General features: G+C 35.5%; 1 protein-coding gene across 1 annotated transcript in view; it reads left to right on the top strand.

Moving 5' to 3' along the window:
• Positions 1-5,917: 5,917 nt before the first annotated feature.
• NDUFS4 (NADH:ubiquinone oxidoreductase subunit S4) overlaps positions 5,918-26,953 on the top strand; it is a 27,957-nt gene continuing 6,921 nt past the window's right edge. The window contains exons 1-3 of the mRNA XM_014307408.1: positions 5,918-6,051; positions 7,171-7,249; positions 25,811-25,983. Of these exons, the coding sequence (XP_014162883.1) occupies positions 5,918-6,051; positions 7,171-7,249; positions 25,811-25,983 (386 nt within the window). The remainder of the gene's footprint in view (positions 6,052-7,170; positions 7,250-25,810; positions 25,984-26,953) is intronic.

Below are 26,953 nucleotides of genomic sequence, written 5' to 3'. Positions count from 1 at the left end.
CCTGTTTTCTAAACACGCTACTAGAAAAAAATAATTTATTGCATATGAACTTATTAGCAAGTAAAAGTAGTGTCTGTTTATTTATATTTCAATTTATATAATTTCAGCAACTTACTACAGAAATTTCAGTAGTTTAGATAAATTAATACTGCATTCATCCATTTAGAAACATAATTTACTCTGTTTAACATCATTTTATAGGCAAAGGAAAAAGTATGATCAGCCAACTTCATCAAAGTATGAAAATATTTATTAATGAGGAACTTTGTTTTCCTCCCAACACGAAAGTTCATCCTGCAGTTCATACTACAAAATAGAACTACATGTTGCCATAGGCAGTGTTTGGCACTATGTTCCATATTTTACTTATGTTGGAAAGTAGTAAGACTAGTAAGTGAAACTGAGTAAAAATAAAATACCATTGACTCTGTTAAGTCATTATCACTTCAACTACAGTAGTGACTTTAATACCAAGGAAACATTATCCCACTGTGTTTAAATTAATCTGTCACAAGTTTAACTTTGCAAGCTGTCTTTATAAAAATGCATTATGTTGGGGCTAAATAAAATATATTATATTGAATAGTGTGATCTGTATTGTATTTAACATTGTATCATTATTTCCTGTATTTTATGTGCCAGAACTTCATACTGATTTGTATTTAGTCTGTTTAATCACAGTGTATGACTAGGTTGGGTGCTGTGGAAGTTGTTAGCTGGTGGTGTTTCTTTTTGTTCTTTTTGTTCAGAATTTAATGTTTTTATGGTGGCCGTACATTCTGAAGCTTATATTATTAGAAATGCAATAATATTTAAAAGGTTGGTTTTCTAAAAATTAAGAATATTCAGTCTGTTGCATTGTTCATCATGGCTTCTGCATATACATATATTCACATCCACTGACACCCTGGTCTTTCAGTGTCAAAATACTTAAAACATCCTTTAGACTTATTTCTTGGTGACTGTCTTTATTTCTCATGTGATACATGGGGCTTTCTTCAAGACTTTGTTTTACCTATACGTTGTGATCTGATTACCTGTTTGGTGATACCTGGGTTTTTTTTACCATATCTCCGACAGTTGACCAAAAGGGGGTGCTAATAGATCAAACAGTCAGATGTGTTGCATAAAGAGGTTAAGGAAAATTTTTGTGCAATGGTTTTAAGTCCCATCTGCTGAATTGTGTCAGGTAGATACAAGTTTTCACATCTGGATGTTGTGTAACATTCCAATCAGAACACTGCTCTCCGTGGAAGGCAAATTCATGCCGTGTAAATATGGCAGCTTCTTACTATGTAGGGGTTAAGCGTAGGTTACTTAGCAGATATTTACGGTGGTCAAATTTGTTGAGTTTTAGCAGTTGAATACATACACCCAGAATAACCAAGTAATACGTTCAAATCAGATGCCTTAATTCAGATACCACAAAAGACCTCCGCTGACTATTTTTTTACTGTTTGGTTTCTTCTGTTCAACAGAAGTTAATGGCTTCAGCAGAGCTGGGGCCTATAACTTAAGAAGGGAAAGTGAAGACCTAAGAATCTTCCCTGCAGCAAGGAATTGCTATGTCCTTATCCCACAGTGGTAAAAGATGGTTGAGAGACCTGATACTGTTATGAATATTGTAGTTTTCCAGTAGCCTGAAGAACTTCAGGGGCTTCTTGCTGGATTCCTTCGTTTGTGTAGCAGGGATGTGGAAACCATTTGTGACTTTGGTGTAACTACAGATGATGGTGGAAGGAGAATACACACTTACCATGGAAGACGTGGTTAGTTGATCACAGCATTTGTTTCTTCCGAACACATGGTACCTACAGAAAGTTTTGAATTCTACAAAGACATATTTTTTCTGGTAGTCTTCATTAATTTATTCTGTGTTACTGAGCTGATATAAGAGTTACAAGTATTTAATAAGACCATGTAGTTTAGTCTTTGCCAAATATCTATTCCTGTATTCTCTGTACAGTGTAAAAGACATTTTACATTTATTGTGAGACTCTAAAATAACAAATGGTAGCCATAATTATTTCTAGATGCAATGTCTAGTTCTACAATGCCTCACTAAAGAACTGTGCACAGAGGAAGAAAAAGTTACTTTGACCTTTTTAAAATTCCTAACACTGAGACCCAGAAATATCATTAAAGGATATTGTTTTGTAGCATATATATATATAACAAAGCCTATGCTGAAGTAATCAGATAGGTGGTAAAGACAAAATTTTGGTAAACAATGTAACAGTTTAAATGAACTGTAGAAATTAGTATAATGAAATTATCATAAACTACAGATAATCTTAACTTACAGTAGTGTAAAATAATGGTATTATAAGATCATATAGATCAAGATTGAGGAATTGAGATTCCCAACACAATGGCATAGGATAGGGAGAAAATCCTTTTGCCGATATAAATGAAATGACATTTAAATGGTGGACTCAAAAGATAAAGGAGCTGCTATACTGTGGGAAAGTATATGGACAATCATAAAGGAGAGAGGTGACTTTTTTAGTAAACCTTAATTTTTGTTTTACGTGACTTTGAAGAGTTTTTGTTTTAAAAGGCAGTCTTTTACAATAAACCTAGATTTTTACATTTGAATGCCTGTTTGTTCATCACTGACAAGCTCACTATAAGGAAAGCGTTTTGGGTATATTCACAACAGAGCTCTGGCCAGCTTGGAGCCTTGTCACACTTGGTTTATTAGATAGTAACCATGAAGGAAGTTCATTTGGTATGTGTTCTGAATAGGTCATTAATGAGCCTATAAGATGGCAAGATTTATTGTTGCTAGGTACATGTAAAGCTTTCTCTATAGTTTCTGAAATTCTGAATTATTTTAGCAGTCTATTTGTAATTATTCTTAGTATTCTGTGTACACTAATTCTAAATCAGAATTTGATTAGACTTGGAGCAGGGTAGAAGTAGAACTTCCTGTTCATCCCAGGATATTTCAACAAGGGAAAAAAAAAAGCATAAGCAGTCAAAAAGAAGCAAATGGGGTAATGTATACCCATATTATGCACAGAGAGAAAGGAAGAAAGCAGATTACCTTTCCAGAGGTTAGTAATAGGAAAAAGCAGTAGGATCTTGTGAGAATGGAATTGTAGTTGCAGTTGAGGTGTAAGGGCTGAGTTGTACTCAATGAACTTGAAGGTCGCTTCCAACCCAGTCATCAGTGATTGTGTGATTCTGTGTGCAAAATGTGTATTCTAGACTTCTGCAAGACTATCCATCAGAAAAACTACCTAGAAGTCAAGGTGGATGTGGGCAAATATTAATAGATAGTTTTGTGAGAGTTACTGTACTGTTGAGGATGAAATAAAAGGCTTAACTCAAGTGTTAAGTGATTTAGATTGCAAATTCATTTAACTTGAAGGTATAATAGATATTATGAAGTTGCCATTGTCGGAGTTTGAGAAGAGAGCCGTGTGTGAAAGAGGTGCATTTCCTGGTTCTGTCCTCAGATGAGTGCCTGACATTAGCTGCACACTTGCAATGAAGCCTACTGAAAATTGAACAGGCATTCTGGGAATCAAGCTACGCTTCCTATTAACTTTCAAATAGCAGTATTTCAGTTCACATGACATTTCAGAGTTGCTGTTTTTTCCACACTTCAGATTACTTTCCTGTGAGAGATAAAACAAATAGAAATATCATCAGCCTGTCATCTTTAAAGCACAACTGGTGTTTTATGTATTTTCACCTGGAGGTCTCTCCTCCACTGACTTGAGGTTCACTTTCATAGTCCAAAAGCCAGTTTTCAACCACTCTTCAGTTAGGAAGTTCTTAGAGAAAGTGTGTTCTGTCCAACTCATTGCAGTCTAGGGATGGACAGAAGGCAGCTCATTTAAGAAGTGTACAAGATTGTAAATTCCAGTAACAGTTGTGTGTTTTCTGGAATTGTGTAGTCAACAGAAATGTCTTTGAGAAATGATGAAGAGGAGAAGTTGACTTAGGTTAGTAAGCTGCCCATATGCTTTTGAGGAATAGCCAAAATATCATGGAGAGCTATAAGGTACAATACCTTGGAAGTTATCCCAGTTGACAGAGTCATCTCATGCTAAAAGCCAGCTCCCTCTGTGTAAAATGTTGAGGCATCTCAGAAGGAGATTCTGCCCACCTTTAATCTGGTGGAGTTTTTACCCTGCTCTTTATCATGGTGTTAGTAAGAACAATGTCTAATGATGTAATGCTGAGTGGAAATAATTTTCAAGGGCATGGCATTTGTACTTTTTAAAGCTGATTAATGCTTTTCCAGTTTAAAACAAAACAAGCCCCTCTCAACCATGTTCAAACTAAATTGTGCTAGATTTTGTTCATAACTGAATTTATATTACAAGAAAAAGTATCATCCTGATCAGCATTTTACAACCTTTACATACCTGAATCTTTATATATTGATCAGACCTTCCCTCAGAACAAGCTTCAGAGAACTTCTTGATTCATAGTCTAGATGAGTTTTCTTTAGAAAACGAAATAATTAAATTGCATAATCCAGTGTCTTTCTTCGGAGAGATGTTAAGTAATGTAGTGAACACTGTATCACATGAAGTTCCGGGAATACCTGCAGAATATTACTTTGATTGTAAAGCTACTGTAGTGGAGGAGAAACTAATTTTCCTGTTACAATGGTTTTTTTCCTTATTTAAGGTTGAATATTTTCTGGCTTTAGCTACTTAAGTCTGGAACACAAGTGTAATGCTGCTGTTCAGCCTGCTCTTAGGATAAAATCTCTCTTGGTGTGTATTTGCATAAGGACCAAGTAACAGCCTGTTCTCCTAGTGCTCCAGTATCTCTCTATTCTGTTTTTATGATGTATTATTTTACATGTGCAGGTTAAAAAATATGGGCTGTATTGAGCCAGAAGCATTCTGGTACAGAGATTTTGAGCTAACAAAGTAGTTACCTTGAGTTTTTATGAAATAATTTGGCTTCCTTGCACTGGAAAACTTCTGTGTTCTGAAACAATGTAACTTCCCTGACAGATTTTGTCACTTTAAATAGGAATAGATCTGTCTGTCCATGCCACAGAGTTAGGTGAGTTTATAAACTTTGTGCTTTGGAGATGTTTTGAAGTTGTTAAAGGCAGAGAGAAGATAATTTAGTAGAATCTAATCTGTGTTGAAAGTATTGATTTATATTAGATATTTCTTAACTGAACTTGGTTGCAGTTATTTAGTTACTGAAGGTTTTTGTAGAGAAAACTGAATTCCAGCATTTTTGTTCCTCATTTCTTTAAAATGGCCTTAATCAAATATGGAGCACACTGTTGTCTGCCTGGATTTCTGCGAGGGTTTTGATATGCTTTGTCAAAGCCTCCCCTCAGAACAGCTGGTGTGTCACAGTCTAGTGAAGTGGTCCGTGCAGTGGGTGGGGAACTGGCTGACAGGCAGCACTCAGAGGGTGGTGGTGCCTCGCTCCTTTTCACATCAGCAACCTGTTACAAGTAGGGTCCCCAGGGATCAGCTTTGGGTCCAGCACTGTTTGATTTCTTCATAAGTGATCCATGGTGGGATCCTGGCAAACCCTGATAAAAGTTTGCTGGTGATACCAAACTGAGTGGGGAAGTGGACGCTTAGGAAAGGAAATTCACCCTGCAGGAAGACCTAAACAGGCTGGAAAAGTGGGCTAACAAGATCCTTATGAAGTTCATCAAGAGCAAGTTGCTGTTGTTCAACGTGGGAAATCATACTCCAGAACTGCAGCATAGTCTGGGATTTACCCGGCTGGGGACTAACTTTAGGGTAAGGGACTGGGGGTCCTGAGGAAAACAGTCTCAGTCTGTGTGGACAGATGCTTCTGAGCAAAGAGAGGAAACAGATTGCTGGGTTGCATCAAGAAATGCATAACCAACATAGATGAAGAAGTTATGATCCCACTTTTCTCAGCAGTTCTCAGGCCATACCTGCAATACTACATGGACAGGCTGGAGGGGGTCCGAAGAAAGGCCGCAAAGATCATCAAAGGACAGGGAAGCCTGGCACATGAGGAAAGGCTGAAAGAACTGGATTGGTTTAGTCTTGAGCAGAGAAGACTTACTACCATGTTGCAGTATTTTAAAAGGTGGTTACACAGAAGGTGGACACTCCTTTTTACAGTGAGTCACGTGATGCAAAAGAAGCTAATAGCACAAGTTACTCCTGTTGAGATTTTAGTTAGACACGGGGAAAATTTTTCACAGTGTAGTTAAGTCAGTCAGCTGTTGGAACAATCTCTCCTGGGAAGTGGTGGGTTCCTCAGAGCTGGATAATTCAAAGATTCAGCTGGACTGGGTATTGGGCCATCTTGTCTAGACCATGCTTTTGCCAAGAAAGGTTGAAACAGATGGTCCTTGAGGTTCTCTTCCAACCTGGTATTCTATCATGAGGTCAGAGAATTAGATTTCTTGGCTTGTTTCACCTGGTGTTGCATTATTTCGCCAAAAGATGATTTGTACTCAAGGGGCCTAATCCTGTCTTTAGTGACATAATGTAAGCTAAGTGCAAATCTAGTTAATTCAGTGATGTGGAATTGTGTTCTCTGTTTCCGTATGTATCTTACAGATTTAGCAATTATGCAAGAAGATAAATTGTATTTCTTGGAAATGAATAAGCTGACCCAAAATTATTTAGAAATTAAGCAAAATAGTTGTTTTGCCCACTCACAACCTGAGAACTATGTTTGCAGTATCTGCTTAGAGTTTGTTTAGTCATTTTTTTGGATTGGTTTGGGGTTTTTTGAATTTGTTAATGTCCTGTTATTGAAGTGTAGAATTGGAGCTTTACCATTGCAAATAGATTTAGGATTTTTTTCTTCTGATACCATCAGTTTAAGGATCAGAGTTCCAGAATGCTTGCAGCAGCCTTGTATTTTTCTGTCTGTTCGTGACAAACCAGCTACTGTACATTCATATAGAGCAGTACAGTCCTTGCCACTGGCAGTCTCTCTGTGATAGAGAGCCTGTAGGCTGACATAAAGTGCAGCCTGTTGTGAACTGCTAAGTGGGAGTCTGCCAAAAACTCAGCAGACAGAACTAATTGGGGAGAAAAAGGATTTTTGTGCCCTCATCTCTCCCTCTTCAATTTTTTTTACAAGACGGATATTGTTAAAGTAACTTGTTTATGTAAGATTTGTCTGCCTCTATTTTCTCATTGCATGAATCATTTTTTAACTTCAAGTCTTGCACTGCAGGTCACTGAGCACTTCCACATGGCGGCTGGCGCAGAACCAAACTCGAGACACGCAACTCATCACAGTTGATGAAAAATTGGTAAGGGTTTTCTACTGAATACTATGATATAGCCTTCAGGGTTATTTCTGCACAATAGGCATTCAGTATGGTATTCTGCGTTCTTCTAGGAAAGCCGTATAAATGCGAACTACAAAGCAATAGTCCTTTATACACTTTTAAAAGTGGAACATCAGTAAAACATAAGTATGTGAATGAATATGGCAAAGTGTTAAGCAATGTAAAATGATGACAACCTTGTTTATTATTGTTATATTTTAGTTGAAGACCAGTGTGAGCTGTAATTAATAAGTTTGTTCTTTTTGAAGTTTAGGTATATTTTCTGTGTAGTGAAATTATACAGAATTTGCCAGCTTCCTGAAAATTTCTTCATTGGTACCCAAGATATTATGTAAAGATATATCATGGAAGATTATTGTTACTATGCACATACACTCTAGCTTTTGAATATGCATGAAGGTTAGATTACAACTGGAAACAAATGCATAACATTCTTCTGCTAATCAGTAGCAGATCAGAAAGTTGGCAATCTTTTCTTGTAACTTCTTCCATAATGTGTGGTCTGTTACTCTAGATGCAACCTGACACTTATGTTTACATTATTCAATAGTATAATTTTTGTAAAACTTCTTGGGGGAATGCATCACAGCAGAAGCATGCGTTTCATTGGTTTTCATATCACTTTTGAATCTCCAGGAAAAAAATGTTCCTATCCTATGTACCAGACAGTGCACATTGTGTGTATCTTTTTTGTATCCCTGAAGCTATATAAACTACCTAAGAAATCTTTGGAATTTATATTAATACATTGTACGTTTGTGATGATATGTACAAGTTGAAACAGCTGAAATTTAACATGCTGTTGGAAAAAAAACCACTTTAACAGCTCTTTAGGGCTTTTTTCTCTTATGTTTTGTATATAGATGTAGCAATAATAATTACAAGTGAGTAAAAAAACAATCAGTTACTTCATAAACTTCTTGCTGAATTTAAGAAGTAACTGTATAATCTTGGATTTAAAAATTAAGGAAAAAATAGTACTTTATTCTCACAAATACAATTATCTTGCTAGTCTAGTTGCATAACTTGGGATCGGGAAATTTGTAGAGATCCTGAGTCACTGTGTAGGTAAGATTGAACAAGTCAGTAGACATACATTTTCCTATATGACTTCTAAATGTACTGTTCTTTAATGTTAAAATACATATATACATATATATATTTAAACACAGCTTTTATATCACCTGGAAAGTATCATGTTTCCCTATTGTGGCCTTGGGTGATGTATACATATGTCTGAAAAGACTACAATGCAAAGACAGACCTACAAAAAGAAATACGCTTCCATCTTCCATATTGAAATGTACGTTATCCAAAGTTAGTGTTGTACATTACCCTGTCTAGCTATGAGAGTTAATGCTTCCAGTTGAGTTAAAGTGAAACTAGTTTGAAATACAGCTATTCAGTTCCTTTAGTGTTATTGTAAATACACTGTACATGGAATGCATATTTCTAACGTCATTATATGTTGTCATCAAGTTGAAAACGCTCATATCATATTTGCTGAGGTTTTTTGAGATCTCATATAGCAGCCATTTAGAAGTGTTTTTATGTTGATACATACAATGTATCTAAATGATTATTTTATTTTTATTTCTTTAAGTATTAGGTTAAATGTCAGACTGAATAGTGTTTTCTTACAGTGTTGTGCACGTAGGTCCACATGCTAAATGCAAAAAATCTTTTTTTTTTTTTTTTTAGATTACTATAGGGCCTGAAACAAAATGACAGAAAATTAGAAATTTCATTTGTAGATTTCATTAAAGTTTGGGAATAGTTTCCATAATGTTGTAAATTCATGTTCTTTTAGTGGGCAAAAATTATATCTCATTAGCAAGGAAAATTGTCTCAGGGTTTGATGTGGTTTTCAACTCTTTCACCATTAGAAGAAGTTCTCTAGACACCTGTTAAATCTCATTTTAATGTAGAGTGCTATCTTACCTTATTTTAGGTTGCTGCAATATATTTCCTAATTTTAAGTATGATTAATTACAACCAATTGAAATTAATTTAGCATATTACAGGTGTTTTCTGTTAATTAATGTTACAAAGTATAAAACTGTTATTTCCAGGCAAGTTGTATTTAAACTGTACTGTGGAAATTGATGCATTACATTTAATTGAAAAATACTTATTTTCCATTACAGATTATTAGAAATCATTAAATCATACCTTGACAGATTTTTCATCTTTGCCATATTTTGAATTTTTTATTTTTAAAGCTGGACATCCCCTTATCACCTTTTACTTGCATTTCAGAAGGAGCAAGAACAGGTGGAAGAGGGGATATGGTTATCCTTGTGAGCCGCTCTCGTAACTTATTTTGAAACTGAATTCTTCTGTTACTTGATATTTACAAGGCTGCAGAGTAATGCTAAGGTTGTTGAAAACTTTTAACTGCATATTGTGGTGAAATTAATCTGTATTTCCAGTGCTCTTGTAGACCTTGTATTCATATGTGGACATGCATATGCTAGAACTTGTTCAACAGAATGATTTGGTTCTAGCAGTGCTAAAATATTCCTTGTATTAAGAAACACAAATTAAATAGAAGATGTATGAGCATCCTGAGATTGAATAATTAGGCAGTAGTCGGTCACTTCATTACTACAGCCTAGACTCTGTTGAATACAACAGAAAAATGAGTACTAATGAAATAGTAGGAAAAACAATAGTTTAAACCACATTCGTCACGCTAGAAAAAAGGTGTGTCTCTTTAATGTAAAAGGAGTTAAACGCTCAACCTATGTAGAACATATCCAAGAAATTATATCTTTGTCTCAGTTATTAGCTGTTTTTAGTGAATACTGAATAGAATAACTTTTAATGAACAGTAAAACCTGAATAAAATAACATACAAAATGAACAAAGCTCAACAGAAATACAGTTGTTGCATCACATCTTGATTCTCTGGCCACCAATTAGGTCATATTCCAAGAGTCTGGACAAATAGCTGTGTGAAAAGTAGTCTCTCAAGACCGTGCTTGCATTAGGAAATTTGGGCTATAGAGGGCAAAGGCTGTCAGCAGCAAATCTCATTCAGATAATGTTCCAAATTATTTAACTGTTTGTGTGTATACTGTAACATACATCATTATATCATAATTATAAAAAGTTGAAATGGTTTTGCCTGAAAATGGGGATTTGAGCTATTCTAGTTCCTGTGATTTATTTCAGTTGTTGTGAGTAGGGTGCACCAATACTGTGTGTAGCTAAAAGTCATCCAGGTTCAGCATGTCTGGGAATCTTTAAGCAGGCTTCCCAGTCAGTGCTGGAGTTAGGCACTTTGCTGGAGGTTGCTGTTTGCAGCAGAAGGGTTCCCACCAATATTTGTCAATAATAGGACTTTTTAATTGGTTAAATGATGATATTTCAAGAATGTTTCAAGATTAGAACTACTGTCAGAAATTATCCGTTGTACTGCTAAAGCAGAATATTCAACTAATAATATATATTCTGTAGCTCAGTGCAAAAATTATTGCAAGAGCAGTTAGGACTTTGTCACTGGGGAGTTGTAGTTACCTTACAGATGTTTTTATTCTGTATCAGGCCAAGATAAAATGAGTTGCTGCACAGGGTTAAGCATTCCAGGCAGAGCTACACAATGCAGTTTAAATGGTACTAAAATCGTTTTTTTGGTGAGAACATCTAGGGGCAGACTATTACAAGCGTGAAAGGCTAAACAGAATGATGCTATTAACATTTCATGGTGTGTCCTGAAGTTATTTTGTCTGTACTGCTAGTTAAGCTTTTCTGAGTAATGGTTCAGAAGTCTTAGTACTGAACCTAAGTAAAGGACCTTTTTCCATCAGACTGTAGACAAACTGTGTAACTCACTGAGGAGATAACTTGTATAAACCAAACTGGGCACAGAAAATCTGACCCTTTATATGAGGGTGAGCAGTTCATACTTTTGAAAGGGCACTCAAAATCAGCATACACTGCTCAGCAGCCTAGGCCAGTGATGTAAGTCAGTGTGGATGAAGGAAAGGCCATGATGTCATCTACATGAATTTCAGTAAATCCTTTCCCACATCTTCCTCCTGAAAAAAAAACACCTGCCCATGGCCCAGATGGGTGTACTTTTCACTCAGGGGAAGCCCGGATGGTCAAGAGTTAAATGCCAAAAGGCCAAGTGCAGAGAGTGGTGGTGGATGAAGTTAAGTCCAGTTGGTACTGATCATAAATGGTATTCCCCAGGGCTCAGTATCAGAGCCAGTCCTGTTTGATGTCTGTATTGATGATCTGGTCATGGGGATTGAGCGTACCCTGAGTCAGTTTGTAGATGCCACCAACTTGAACAGGAGTGTTCATCTGCTGGAAGGTAGGAGGGCTCTGTAGAGCTATCTGGGCAGGCTGATTGGTGGGTTGAGGCCAGTGGTGTGAAGTTCAACAAGATGTAAGTCCCGCTCTTGGGTCACAACAATGCCAAGGAGTGCTGCAAGCTGGGGAAGAGTGACTGAAAAAGGACCTGGGGGTGCTGGTGACAGCAGCTGAACATGAGCCAGGCTGTGCCCAGGTGGCCAAGAAGGCCAATGGCATCCTGGCCTGGATCAGCAATGGTGTGGCCAGCAGGCCCAGGGCAGGGATTGTCCCCCTGTGCTGGGCACTGCTGAGGCCACACCTCCAGTGCTGTGTGGACCTCTCCAGAAAGACTCCAAGAAAGACATTGAGGGGCTGGAGTGAGTGCAGAGAAGGGCAAGAAAGCTGGGGAAATGATGATATTTACTGAGGGAGCTGGGGGTGTTCAGCTTGGAGAAAAGGAAGCTCAGAGCACACATCATTGTTTCCTACAATTACTTGGAAGGAGGACATAGGTGGGATTGGTCTCTTCTCTTAAGCAGCAGTTGATAGGAGAAGAGGAAATGGGTTGTATATTAGGAAAAATTTCTTCACAGGAAAGGGTGTAAAGCATTGGAACAAGCTGCCTCAGGATGTGGTTGAGTCGCCATTCCTGGAGATGTATAAAAGATGTGTAGATATGGCACTTCAGAACATAGTTTAGTGATGGGCTTGGCTGTGCTGAGTTAACAATTGGATTCAATTATCTTACAGGCCTTTGCAGTGATTTCTGTGACTCTAATAACTATTGTGATATCTGTGTAAAGAATCTTAGCAGCTTCCTTTTGACTGTGTAGAGGTATGATTTAGTGTCTGTTTTAAATCTTTACTGCTAGATAATCCAGGAGTAACAGTGTATTAACAGGATTCTCAGATTATTAACCTTTTCTGCAAAAAAGTTGTGAAAACACTCCAGTCCATTTTTTCTAGAAGACTGTGTTATTAGCAAACATCACACGGTGTTTTCAGGATTGAGTCATAGTTTGTTCACCATCCAAATCCCAATTTTGGCTAGGATTAAAAATTAGTGAAATTGTATAATCTTTGTTTGATTAAAGAACCCTAGACTTTACTATAATAAACAGTGATAATACTGCAGCTCAAAGTAAAATATACAAACAAGTGAAAAATAGTCTGGAATGATGAAACTTCTTCAAAACTCAGTCTGATAGTCTACCATGCTATGAAACAAAGGACACAGCAAATCACACTTTAACATGCATTTTAGAGTGTAATCATTGCTTTCCCAAGAACTGAGAGTGTATAATACACTACTCTGAAAACCAAAGCAGTAATGTGTCATAAAATTATGTGTGAGACAGTGTGACATTGCATTGAAGACTGTGTGTGGGAGCTGTTTTTGCCACTCAGTGAAGAGAAACACTTGGCAAAGTATGTATTTATTAAGGACAGGCTTACTACATTTTCTTTTATTGAAACTACTATTTCAGCCAAGAATTCTCCAAGCATTACCACTATGTTAAACAATAAGGATATTGGGGATGTTCTATGTTTTGGTTTTTAAAATGCTGTTAACCCATTGTGGGTTAATTCCTTAAGGGTGAGTTGAAGCTGTTCCTAAATTACCTTAATGGAATAAAAGAATTTGCAATAATCTTTCATTTAATCCAGTCTAGCTGCAGTATTTATTCAAGTGGCTGCCATAAAGGATTCAATTCAGGACAGTGTTGCTCTGTAGGTGAGGAATCTAACTAAGTTTTTCTGTACTTTATGTGTATAGCTCTCATAAGGACTTGTCATATTCAAAGCATACACAGGACGAGGATGGTAATTTCTTTGGGGATTTACACTTACTCATTCCCTCCCCCTAGCCTCAAATTTTCCTCCTTTGGCTTGTCTTCCTTATCTTTATTTTTTTCCCTCTAAATTCGATTAGCAGCTTGCTTCAGAATAGTAGAAAATGATTAAAAAATAATAAAGCTGTTATGCAAAATTAGGCTAATAAAGATTTTTTTCCATCCTTTGCTTTGCAAATGTATTTTTAGAAACAGTTTCTAGTTTTGCACAGAGGGGCTTTGCGTATGAAGCGTGTGACATGGAGAAGTACTTTCTTCGACCATGGTTGTGTCAAGTAAGCAGGTATCAGCTTATTTGAACTGTGTTATACTTGAGATTCAAAATTTTAAAAAGTGTTTTGTTTGCCCTTGGTCATCTACAGTTCTGTGTTTAACTGCTCTGATGTTTGAAAGATGCTAGAGGCTGATTAAGATCTAAAACTACATTCTAGAATTATTTCAAACTTCAATTATTTTAATAAAAGTGAAATATTCAAAAGAGAAGACCATTAGGAAGTGAAAATGCACATCGACATTAATAAAACTGTATAATTTAAGAGTGGGCTTGCATAGGGTTAAAAGTTTAAAGGCCTTTACTCTGCAGTCACTGATAGTTTATGTGTGAAACTGCATTTTTGCTGCAAAACATAATAGATTAAAAAGTTGTTTTTCTATTTCTCTGTTATACCATGCCCACTCTCCCTTCACCCAGTGAAGATTAAAAAATACCACTTTGGGGAGGAAAAAACCTTGTTTAACTTAAAAAAGCAGATTAAGTATAATATTTGAAGGGTTTAATGGCTCTGGAGATGCTGATAACCTTTCTTACTTCATGTACACCATTCTGGTCTGCCAGAGTATATATTTGTTTCTAAACATTATTTTTTTGCTTGTTTCTAATTGAAATAATTAAACATATTCTTCTTTATATTTATGGTTGGTAGTTGCATTTGGGCTTAATTACAGTACAAGCTCAGGTGTAGTTACCAGTTTGTCTAGTTACGTACATACTTTAAATACTGCTTATTTATTGTATTTTGCTTTTTGGCAATTAAATCCCTTCTTAGTTGGAATATCCTAACTCAATTCAGTCTGTATCACTTGCTACAACTTGTTTTAGTAAGCAGCTGTAGTTCGATGAGGCTTGCAGTAGTTTGAAAGCCCAATTGTGTGATAAAGTGCTTTCTGTAAGAATGTCTGTAGGCAACAAGTTACTCCCTGTGATAAAGAAGCTCTCTATAACTCTGACAGTCCAAGCAGAAATTGCCATCACCTTTATCTGTCTTCTAAGAGCAATAAATACTGCTATATTACTAAAATTCAGTTGAAGATACTTCTGGTGTTCAGTTTAGAAAACTACATTTTGCAGGTAGCTCAGAACCCTGTATAAAGTGACAGGATCATTGTATCCATGAGAGCAATTTCCCTCATCCCTATGTAGGTTTATTTTGGGTTTAGGCTGGGGTAAAAGAATTGTATTTCCTTGGTCTGAGAGTCTTCTCTTTTGGTACATAGTAGTGCTCTCTCTGCTGGCTGTTGGAAGGAGGAGTGTTTGCGTTGAGGTTACACAACCCTTCTGAGTGTCTGTTTAGTCTGGGCTTCCTTCATACAGTATTATTGTGCAAAAATTTCAAGGCTTCAATCTAGTGCACTTGGTCAAAGTATGTTTTTTTGAATAGTATGTAGGGTTGATTTTTTTTCATTTCATTACATAGTATTTAATTTTCTGTGAACGAATAATGCTTTCTAAGAGTTTGCTGTGATGGCTGCTCAGAACAAATTAAAGAAGCATCATTGTGTCATGTTTAGTTTGGATTCCAAAGGGTTCAACATCTAAACACCTACTTGGCTTTGGAAGTCTAAATGTGCAAACCATGTTTCTAATCTGCTAGAAAGAGTAAAAGTCATTGATACAACCAAGTAATCAACAGGAGTAAGAAGTAACTTCATTTTTTAGAGCTGTTTTGTTCAATAGTTTTTGTTTTTAAAGGAGGGTATGTCCATGTTCTCATAAAACAGTTCCATTATCTGAACCTTTTCTAAAAAACCCAAGTTAGTATCCCATGTTGTGAAATATTACTGTAGATGACATGAATTCTTCTTGTGTTGCCAAGAATAGTGATTAAATTCACTGTACATTGCTAGTTTTTCTGTGCATTCAAGTGAGTCTCTCTGCATTTCTGTAGTACTAAGTTGTAGAATTAAACCACAAATCCTAGCCTAAGAAAGGCTAGAAAACCACAAATCCTGTGTTTCTTGTACGGACATGAAAGCTGGTTCTAATCATGAAGGTCTAGCTGAACCATTTTATCAAGTGAGAAGGCAAAAAGCTTTCCTTGTCTGGAAAGCCTGGTAGTTTCATGGGAATCCTTGATCATCTTGATCATGCTGCGAGAGAGCCTGGGGCTTCTTCAGTGCTTTCTGGCTGTACTCATATCATCAGTGGTGGAATCAAATGTTTTTCAAATTCTTGATGGCATGTTTGTGAGTTATCTTTGGAGTACTTTCATGTGTCTTTTCTCAAACTGGCAAATTAACCTGTATTAAGTGGAGACATGGACCATGGAGAGAGCATCTAATGTTCAGAACCAGAGTTTTAGTATGCCATTTAGTTCTTGTGCTGTGAAACATGCACTGTAGGGCAATTGCTTAGTCTCTTATACATATTTTTGGCATACTCAGTTCTACTCACTCTAAGCTTAAAGCAAAAGAAAGTCTTTGCTGATGGGAAAATAACTTTTATCCTATTACCTGTTAGCCTGAAAACTTGGTTAACAGGTGATAAGAAACTGAGCTATAAGGAATTTCTACAAAATACTGTTAAGACATACCAAAGACGGTATTTTTTAAAAGATGTTTCAGATAGTTCTGAAAAATTATGACTGGTAGTAATTCAGATTAAAATTTCTGCAGAAGCTATTAATTTTACTTATCATTCATTTTCTGGATGTGCACATAAATTCATGTATGAAAATAAGTAACTGTTTTCCTATGTAGGCAAACATGATCCGTATAAATCATGTATTTGAAGTTCTCACCGAGTATCATATTAACTAGGCAGAAGCTATTTTAAGATAAATATTGTAGCTTGCACTAGTATTCTATTTTTTATTCTGGCTTGTATTTTTTCTTAGGACCACATTTTTGTTGTTTTGTTTTTTACTCTATTTGAAAGCATTTTTGAGTCAACTCATTCTGCATCTGTTGAGTCAGAAGTTGAATATCTTCTCTCTAATGTCTGGTTCCAATACAAATTCTTAATTTTTTATCACCATTTAGTAAACACAATTGTACATTGTATTCTCCTTTGATTTTTCCCCCCACAGTAATGCAAAAGTGAAAGGAAACTTTGGTGTTTCAAGTTAATTTTCTTTGATGATGGATTTCTTTCTATTTTATTAGAAAGTATAAGACCATAATTTCTTCCTGTAAGTAAAGGCCAAGCATATAAAGGCGAAAGCACTAATTAGATGAATGGATTTCTAGAGGTAACTTACTAAAACCAGTTGCGAAGTAATACTAATATATTCTAGTTACAATTCAGGTTTTTTAGAGAGGAATTTTTGAAACCATCAATTTTAACTAGCTATATAGATAAATGTAAAAAAAACCATTTTGTCCAATGGAATTAAGGTGTATTTTATTGATAACATTGAAACAGTTGAAGCTCCATCAACTCTTTCCATCCCCACCAGGAAGTAATGGCTGTGCTACTGTTAGAAAAGAACCTTCTAAAACACAGTTAAGGTTTGAAAGCTATATGCACTAATTAACAAAATGCAGAGAACATTTAAGCTGTTAATAGCCGCAACATCCCTGATGCATAGACCTTCAATATGCTAACACTGCATAACAGTTCTCTATTGTGCATCTCTTTAATGAGGGTAACTGTGTCAGTTCTTTTCTTGCTTCACTACCTGCTGTGTATGGAAATTATGTACACTATTTAGCACTTCCTTTCAACTTCTAAAGTGCATGCATATTACACAGAAGCATTACATCCTGCATTAGGGTAAGGGGCAGCTTTTAACAGGTCTGATTTCCTTGTAGTTTCTGAAGTGCAACTTTTCTTCTTCTAAAAAGCATGCACTAACTGGGATTTTGCTCTAAATTTGCATTTCTTGATTGGGGATTTGCTTCTGTTTTTGTCTCTTATGTCTCGCACCACTTGTAACTATATGGGCAAAGATCTGTTACAGAAATCATTTTCTCTATAAAGGAGATGTGAAGAATAGAGAACAATTAAGGCAGGCATTGGTTGAATTTCTTGATACTCTTCTTAGTAGCAGACCATGAAGTAGTGGGTCAGAAATGTCAAGCTAAACTTTAACATCTACTTTTTGCCTTTTTTTTACCCTCACCTTTAATGATTACCTTTATTAATAAACAGAATCCTGAATTGTTTGCTAATTTTTAAACCTTAAAGTTAAATGCTGTTCCATAGCTACCATTCAATAGGGAATTAATTAATTGGTAGTTGTGAGGTGAAAGGAAAAGAACTCTAGAAAATGCACAATAATGAGATTTAAATTTTAGTATTCTTTACTCTAACTTCCAGCCTTAGGACATAGTTAGTTAAAACTGAATTCACAATTAGTGTTTCATACACTGTAGTGACAATCTTTCTTATGATTTCATCATAGAAATTCTTACCAGAGTTATCAGTTTCTAAGATGTTGCTGTACATCCAAATGGGTACTCAGTAGCTCAGACCTTAGAATATTTGCTGTCCAGGTTAGATTAGGAATTGATCAAGGTGTTCCTGCATCACAGCAGCAATTCTGCTGCCTGTGTGTAAGTAATTTCCTAATTCCCTGCAGGATCTGAGTCTTTTGCTCCCTTGAGTCTTTTGCAGCTTCAGTGGATAAGGGAGCTTTGAGAAAGAGCCACATATTTAAAATCAACTGAAGCCCTTTCTGAAAACTGCAGATTATAAAACAAGTGGGAATTTGGGAACTCTACTGAGGCCTTATTTGGAAATTTTCTTAATTGGTACTTCAGAGGAAGCATTGTAAGGTTTTCAGATGGGCGTAAAGTAGATAATAATTTTTAATTTTCTTATTCCTGAAAAACAGTAACCTTAAAAAATTCATTTAATTCACATGCTTATCAAGACCTCATCTTGAACTGCTGGTTAAGGCTCTTGGTGTCCATGATCAAAATTGCATTTTATAGACTATAAATCATCGATAATGAATAATTCACCAAGATATTATTGAAATACTGTGTTTAGCTTTGCAAGACAATCTGCTTTACTGTGACTTATGCTAGGATTGTATTATAAATACTTCAAACTGAATAAATTATGTTTGAAAAACATGCCATCACTGAACTACAAGTAAACTACAATATGTTATTTATTTAATAGTATATAAAAAATTGAACTAACTGGGGGAATAGGTACAAAATTCTTTATCCTAGGTAGTGTCTATCTGCTAGCACTTTTGTCTGCTTTCTTTCAAAGCTTTTGCTGCCTTTTCTCTTGTTTCCCATTGAGTAATAGTGTCTGTAAGAGCAGTTGCTTATGGTAGTACAGCAGGGAAGTGTTCCCATAATGTAAATTATTCTAAGATAAATCAGATTGTTTCAATTGTTTGATTACTCTCTTTCATTTTCTAAATGCAGGTAAAGTAAGACTGCCTCTTCTTTCATTTGAAAGTCCATCATCTAAAAATGTGGCTGTAGTCTATTCTTCACTAATTGATTTTCTTGCATTTTCTTGTGAATTTATAGTAGAGCGCTTGAAATCCATGCACTGTAGAAAACTGTATTTTTAGAAGGCCTCAGAAAAAGACCTAGCCTTTGCTTGCACACACTTGTCTGTGTGTGCAAGCAAAAGATTTGCTTACATATGGTTTAGATGAGTTCTAGAAAATATACTTTCTCTAAATATTGTTGGGTTAGAATAAAAAGTAATTTGCAAGATCTTCTGTAATTCAGACTTTTTTCCATCTTCAAGATAGTCGTCCTGTTTGTCATTCTGTCAGTTTGAAGAACATCACATCTACACTGAATTCTCTTATAAGTATTACTAGCAACATCTATTTTTATGAAATGTGCTCTTTGCCCCTGAGTGCCCCTGCTTTCCTCTATTTAATAGTGATTTTCTTAATATAGATATATAGAGAAACCAAAGTGTAAACCCAGCTATTTGATTTCCTTTCTTTTTAACATCTTTTTATTTACTCAGACAATATCTACACAGCTAAGACATACTGTTACAGGAAAAAAATAAAGTATTAATAAAAAATACATTTTTGTTTCTTGCAGTTGTTTCTTGGCAGAAAAAATGATACTGAACAAGAAATAGCCTGTCTGTGCTGAAAGTGGGACTTAGGTGTTTCAACTGTTTCATTTTTAAGTTTATAAAATGTTGTTTACTTGTCTATCAGGATGCAGACTAAATGGTTGGTATTTTTTGCAAGTGTGTCAAGAAAAATACCTCTCTGTTTTGAGCCTTGTGAGGGTACTGAGAAGTGCAAATCATGGATTTTTGTTTTTGTTTTCAATGTTTTAGTTTAAACTAACAAAAGCACAATTCAGCAGCTTTTCCTATAACTTACCAGTAATCACTTTTATAAATACCAATTTTCTGTGACTTTTGGAGGAGATGTGACTAGAAAATTTGGGGATGCATTGCAAGCTTGAAGTGAAGTGTTTTAAAGATGTGAAAGAAGGGCAGGTGAGAAGGATGTTTTTTAGTTATTATTGTGAAGTCATGTTCTAGTCTTTATTCCCGTTTGCTCTTTCCTAGTGTTTTTCTCAAATCACAGATACAAAGAAATGCTGGTTTAATGGTGTTTGAAATGTGTTATGTCATTTTATTTGAAGTATCTCATACCAGCAAGTATAGAATAATATTAAGCATGTAAAATATTGGGGAAGTGTAGTGAGCCATTGGAGCAAGGCAACAGGGAAGTTCTCAAGGAGTTTTTGCAACTGCTGTGAATGCTCAGACATCATGGTTGCTATAGTATTGCCTCAGCTGTGAAATACAAACTAAGGAATAAAAATGCTGAAGCTACCAGTGCTTGTTTTGGATGCTGACACTTCCTTTGCATAATGGCAGTCAGCAATCTAAAAAGTATTATAGTGGACTTAGCTTGATTCCAGTAATGTGACGATTTCTGCTTCTGTTAGACCTACTTTTCTGCATTTTGAGCTTCTCTTTAGTTTTTTACAAAACTGCTTCGGAAAAGAGATTTTCTTTAAATGGAAACCTTCATGAAATCTTTGTTATTATGAAATTCTGTTTCCTGCTTACAGTGTTTTGTTTTCTTTTTAAAAACACAGTTCTTTAGGTGCTTTTTTCAGCCTCTTTATTAATCATTTTGCAGGATGGCTACATGGGAGAATATGTTATGAGTAATACCATGTTGTTCATCATTTACTGTGATAATGCAAAATGATTTTGTGAAGTCTGGAAGAAAACTGTATCCTGTGTGATACAAAGTTTCCTAAGGGCAAATACGCTTTTTCCCCTTGTTTTGTTTGTAGCTGTTAGATAAATGTTGTCTGACCATGTTTAGTTCATTCTGCTCCATTTTTCCGTTTGCAGTTTACATAGCAGATTCTATTCTCCTGCATTTCCTTCAAAAATATTGTGTTGAAATGTAGAAACATAAGTGTTCTGATCCTGACGTACAGTTAAGCAGCTGAGCACATTAAATAAAAAAACTTTTTTCACAGCAGTTACTCTGTGGGTATTATGCAAGATGTTCTGTGCTTTGATATAACAGCTTCTAAATAAAGTGAATTGCAACATGGATTTATAGGAAGACTCTACTTACTTAGTCTGTTAAAACATGTTGGAGGTGGGGAAGAGACCAAGCTGTTGCGAACTCTTATAAAGTACAGAAAACTTCTACTTTCCATTCTAACAAGTGTAAAACTATTGAGGTTAAGTAGGTGGGGCAACCGGAAGTAACTGCTAAGGCCAGTGGCATTTTTGTGGTTTAATAAAGGCAGAAGCTAATTATTCAGTTTTTATTTAAGTGAAATGATGCCAAAAAGGAGGTTCCTGTGGAGCAGCTGCACTCCTTCAGTGTTACCCTAATTTACCACAGACACAACTGTCACAAATAGAACTTTTAAACTTGATATATAGCCACGAAAGTAAGGAGCCCTTTGTCTGGAATGCATGCAGAAGAACTGCTTTATACAAATCAACCGGCAGATGACGGACAATGATGAAAATTTGATTCTTTGAAGTCATAATGGTCATTGAAATGTGTGAAATTCTGGTATTGAAAAGAGAGCGGCTAGCAAGACTCTAAATCCTGGGTGGTTGCTGGAAGCTTGCTGGGAGGTTTTTCTATGTTTTGACATCAACTTCCCATTGCTTGTTCCCTGTTTCCTTTATTAAAAAAAAAAAGAAAAAAAAAGGGGGAGTGCTAAACTGTAGGTAGTTAATAGTAGTTATGTACAGTTTCTGTCTTCATGGTGAAGGAAATGCCATAGAAGAAACATAACACCTTTATGTACACCTGACCCATCTATTCAAAAGCATTTGTTTTCAGAGCTACTTTCAATCATTTTGTCTCTCTCCTTTAATTAGAGAGTTCTATTTCTTGTCCCCTTTGGAATTTCTGCTATTAGTGGAGTATTTAAAAGAAGGAAATTCTAGTTTCCTTTAAAAGTCATCTTCATGCTGAATAGTGCTTTCATTGACACTGCCTCTATGAATCAGTTTTTCTTATTGCTGCATAGCACATTTTGTCTGTTACTACACTTTCCAGAACAGCTTTAGCAGGCTTTCCACCATGACAAACATTCTTAAGTAATCTAAGTTGTAATAAAGAAAAACCCCTATGTTTTTAAGAAATTTTATATGATTTCCACTGTTTTTAAAAAAAGGGGGTTGTCCCTTTGAGCTTATTCCAAAAAGAGACAAAATGCCTCAAAATAGTATTAAAATTTTCTTGAGTTACCAAAAAAAAAAGTCAGAATTTACTATTCAAATGGCATATATATTAAGAAAAACAGAATGTCAGAATGCACCTTTTAGGTGGCAGCCAGTTTTAAAAATCTGAAACAGGGTTATTAATTTTTAGTAAACCTATACAGTTCAATTCCCAAGTCTTTTATATTGTCATCTAATATCTTTAAGATTTTGAATGCTGAACACCTCACTAGTATCTTAAATTGCTAATACAGCAAAATTAAGGAACACTTGAAAAAAAAAGATACTTATGTGAAACCAGCTGTCAAAAATATCTTTGTTTTGGAAAGTTGGTTCACAGGTAGTTTCAGTGAGAACTTAAACTCAGAACAAAGCACTGAAGACCCAGCTAAGAGTTCAACCCAATGCAGCATAGTTCTTTTCAAGTATTATATTGTTTTAATGGCATCTTGGAGCGGGAGCTTTAGCCCATTGAAATGTCGCTTAAAGGACAGGTTCTTCTGTCACTAGCTGGAGCTGTGTGGATGAAATGATCACAATAGAGTGTTGTAATGCATTTTAAAACTGTGAGAAATCAGTTTGTCTAGACTAAGAGTGCGCCTACAGGGAATAGGAATCTTAGAGCTTCTGTGCTCTTTAGGTGTCAAGTACGTGATAGATGCCAAGCCTTTTTATTCCATATCTTTGGCAACAGCTCAGCTATGCTACAGTACCTTACATGTCTACAGCAAGCAAAAATCAGTGATTTTATGTCAGGACAACTTGAGCTTCAGCAACCAGAAACTCATTGTCCTAACAACTGTCGGTTCAATTGCCAGCTTTTAAAATGGGGAAGATAGCAATAAATGATTGCTAGAAGGCATGGAAACTCTAGCTATAATGAATGTAGGTATGGAGAGTTAGCAACACCATGTAGATATTTCAATTTTGGAAAGCAGGCAGGTTTTAATATTCAGTTTGAAAAGATTTTTATGGGATTAATCCTATATTATTAGTGAAATAACCTTGATTTAGAGCCAACTGAGTGCCCGAAAAACATGGCTGGAAGGGTATGTCTGGGGTTTTCATTTTACTTTCATCCAGATAAACAAGTCTAGGCATTTCTTTACTATGGTAATCTCACAAATATAACAGTTGCTGATTTTAACCCTCTTAGATTGTGTTCTGTATGCACTGTGTAACATTTTTATGATTTTTTTTGTGTTAAGTCTTCAAAAGAGAAAATAATATATGTCCATGATGTTATATAATGTAGTATATTTTTTTAGTAGTTCCAGATTATTCTGGAAGAATTCAAAAACTTCTAAAACTGAAGCATAAAATTCATAATGGACTTATGAGTTGCTGAGAGTAATAATAGTAAAAAAATATAATAATTTTGGGCTATTTTTGAGTTTACGTGTCTGAAAGTATTTGATCGTAACAACCCCAGCATTTTTGCATGTACCATATTGTTAAAGAGCAGTAAAAGAAATTTTTTGTGAATATTACTACATTTTCTCATGTTTGTTAAATAGAGAAATAAAGGCTAGTATTTCAACCTATTTGTATAAATAAGCAAGCTGAAACATTGAATCCTCACCAAACTTTACTGGAGGTGAAAACTCCTTTTTGTTAAACAAAGCACTTTGCCAATTCAAATCAGAAAAAATTAAGCAAATTCCTTCCTAAACTGCAGTTTAAGCTTCAGCAGTGAGAAGTCCCAGTCTGTCAGAAGGTATTTTTACATAGGCATTGCAACGTTCCAGTAGCTGGTACTGCTTCTCTTTCATATCACTGCTAGACTCATATTAAAATTACTTAGTCCTAATGAGGGCATTTATTATGGAATTGTTAAGATAATTTGACAGTTTTTTGTGGTAGTTTGGGTAGAAATGTCAGAAGTTGGAAAGCTGGTGTGGATGCTTGTTTGTTGCCCCTGCTGTCCTAATTGTAAATGCAAGTCAAATGCTTTAAACTTCCTCCCTTTTATAGTTTTAAGGGACTGATCTCCCAAATTTCGTAAAATAAAATTGGAAATGAGAACTGCTGCTTTTTAAAAGATGATCTGGTGACTGCATCAGGAAGTTTCAAGCTTGCCGCAAAGGAACATCCCATAAAGTTAGTAGGTACATTTATGTAAAACGACATGTTCTATTTAAGGTTCTCATTTTGTTGAATTCATGGCAATACTGTCGAGATAAGTTCAATATGCCCAAAGTTTTGCTGCAGTTTTCTGGACTTTGACCAGTTTACTACTTGTTCCTGGAGGGAGGGGAGGGCAGGGGAGGGGAGGGGAGAAGGGAGGCTGAGGAGCTCCCACTGGCCTTTTAAGTATGTAAGGAACAGGAGTAGTTTAACCTCCTTGGAGATGGATTTGATGTTTGATTTCAGTCTTTACTAGGGTGAAATGACAAGTTAATTTTGCATAATTACTGTTTAGTTTTTAGCAAAAATGTTCACTTTAATTATATCAGATGTTGCTGAGGGTAATTTTTCACAGCAATTCTTGTGAGGTTTTTCCCTATCTTATGCTTTGTTAAAGTCAGTTAATATTTTTAGGCTGGTTTGAAGGATTTATCTTTGTTACCTTTATTTTGAAGGCTTATCCCTCTAGTAGAGGAGGGCATCCTACTATTGATGATATGCAATGTTACAAATCTTTTTTTTTTTGAAGGTTGGAATCTCCTAAATCATTTTGTCCTTCACAAATATGCTGAAGAATGTTACCAGCATCAAATGTCCCACTGTTGAGCTTGAACATCAACAGAAGAGCTGACTGTCAAATGCTGAGTCATAACTTGAAACATGAAGAGGGGTCAACTTTATTAAATAACTTATGGCTAGAGAGATGAGAGCTGACTTCTAGCACCTTTCAGCAGTCTCAAACAATCAGTAGCATATTGTGCAAAAGATACTACCTTCTGCCTCTTCCTTCATGCAAAGGATAGCTTCTTGAGTCACCATAGGTGTTGGTGTCTCTGAACGATATACAGAGTTAAGCCCAAGGGAAAATGCTTATACTGCAGAGCATACTTGGCTGGCAAATATTTTGGTGAATAGTCCTGTTCATATTTTGGAATTTGTCAATGTTTCAGTCAGCACTGTAATATTTTCCTGAAGGAAGAACGCGTTTGCAGTTTTCCACATTTGCTTTAGCTGGTGCAAGTTGAACCAGTCCTGACTTTGCAGCTGTGGACAGGGAAGGATGGGGGAAATATCCTGTCCCTCTTCTGGCTGTAGCTGTTTTGTAGATGGGAGATGAGCAAGTTCAGGTAACTGATCCAAGCAAAATCTAACTCAGCCAGGGGAAGCAGAATGATAGCAGCCCTAACATGTATCACCTTCAGTTGTGTTCAGCTGAAACTATATTTTTTTTCTAAGTTTTTTTCAGCTTTGTAACTTTAAATATAGAACATGAACTTATGTAAAAAGCATAAGCAGTATTATCTTACAAGTTTTTTATGAACCCTTTTTTAACAAGTCACATTATGTTTTTTTTAGGATATCACTACTATAACTGGTGTACCAGATGAGCACATCAAAACCAGAAAAGTTCACATTTTTGTTCCAGCACGTAATGCAATGCAGTCAGGAGCTAACAATACAAAGAAATGGAAGATGGAATTTGATAACAGGGAGCGCTGGGAGAACCCTTTAATGGGCTGGGCATCTACGTGAGTACTTACTGAATTTGAAAATACTTTTCTTCTATATTTGGCTCTCAGTACTTATTAAATTTGAAATATTAAATATTTCTACCTGTAAATCTGATTGTATTATAACAGTACTTACTCCAAGTGGTTGGGTTTGTTTGTTGTATTATTTACGACCCGTTAAGTTTAAAAACAGATTTTTAAAGCTCATAGCATCATCTGGAAGAGTTCAAAAAATATGTGAACAACCAGACATTTCAGTGATTACACTGTGATGATGTTACTGTGAGGCAGCATCAGGACTAGAAGGTCATTCGTTCCATAAAGTAGTTAATCATTCTTAGCTCTCAGTTGCATCTTTTAAACAAAAACAGCAATATTTCCAGATTTTTTTTATCCTGAGGATCTAAAATGAGGAGTCATAACTAATAAAAAAACACAAGAAGCCCACCTATTTAAAATATTATTCTATTTGTTACAGTATTGTCAGTATTAGCATTAAAATCTTTAAATACACAAAAAATCTGGAAAGATACTAGTCTTAGCTAAATATACTGTATTTCGGAAATGTAATTACAACTTGTATGCACCTAATTCTTAAATTTTTTTTTCTTCATATGAATACAGTACCTACATTTCACAGTGTGGTTAGAATTCCTGTTGACTCGGAGAACTATATCAGCAATTCCTCTGACAATATTGTAATTTTGATTTGAAGTTGTCTCAGAGGCGTATTCAGAATAGTTAGTTATTAGACATAAACTAAAATCAACCACTAGAGATTATTTTTCAAACTTCAGAAAGAGTACAATGTGTACTGAAAATATCTGGCTGCTACCATATTAGCACTTATCATCAAAGAATACAAAATTTTATGAAAAAGAACTGTAAAAAATAAACAAGAAATAATTTCAGGATGCATTTTTTAAGATGTATTAACATTCCAAATCCAGTCACAGAAATTATTTATATATATATATATATGTATAAC

Source organism: Geospiza fortis, unplaced genomic scaffold, assembly GCF_000277835.1.
Source record: "Geospiza fortis unplaced genomic scaffold, GeoFor_1.0 scaffold443, whole genome shotgun sequence".
Lineage (NCBI taxonomy): Eukaryota > Metazoa > Chordata > Aves > Passeriformes > Thraupidae > Geospiza > Geospiza fortis.
The sequence above is the reverse complement of the archived record's forward strand: the minus strand, read 5'-3'. Positions and strand labels throughout refer to the sequence as shown.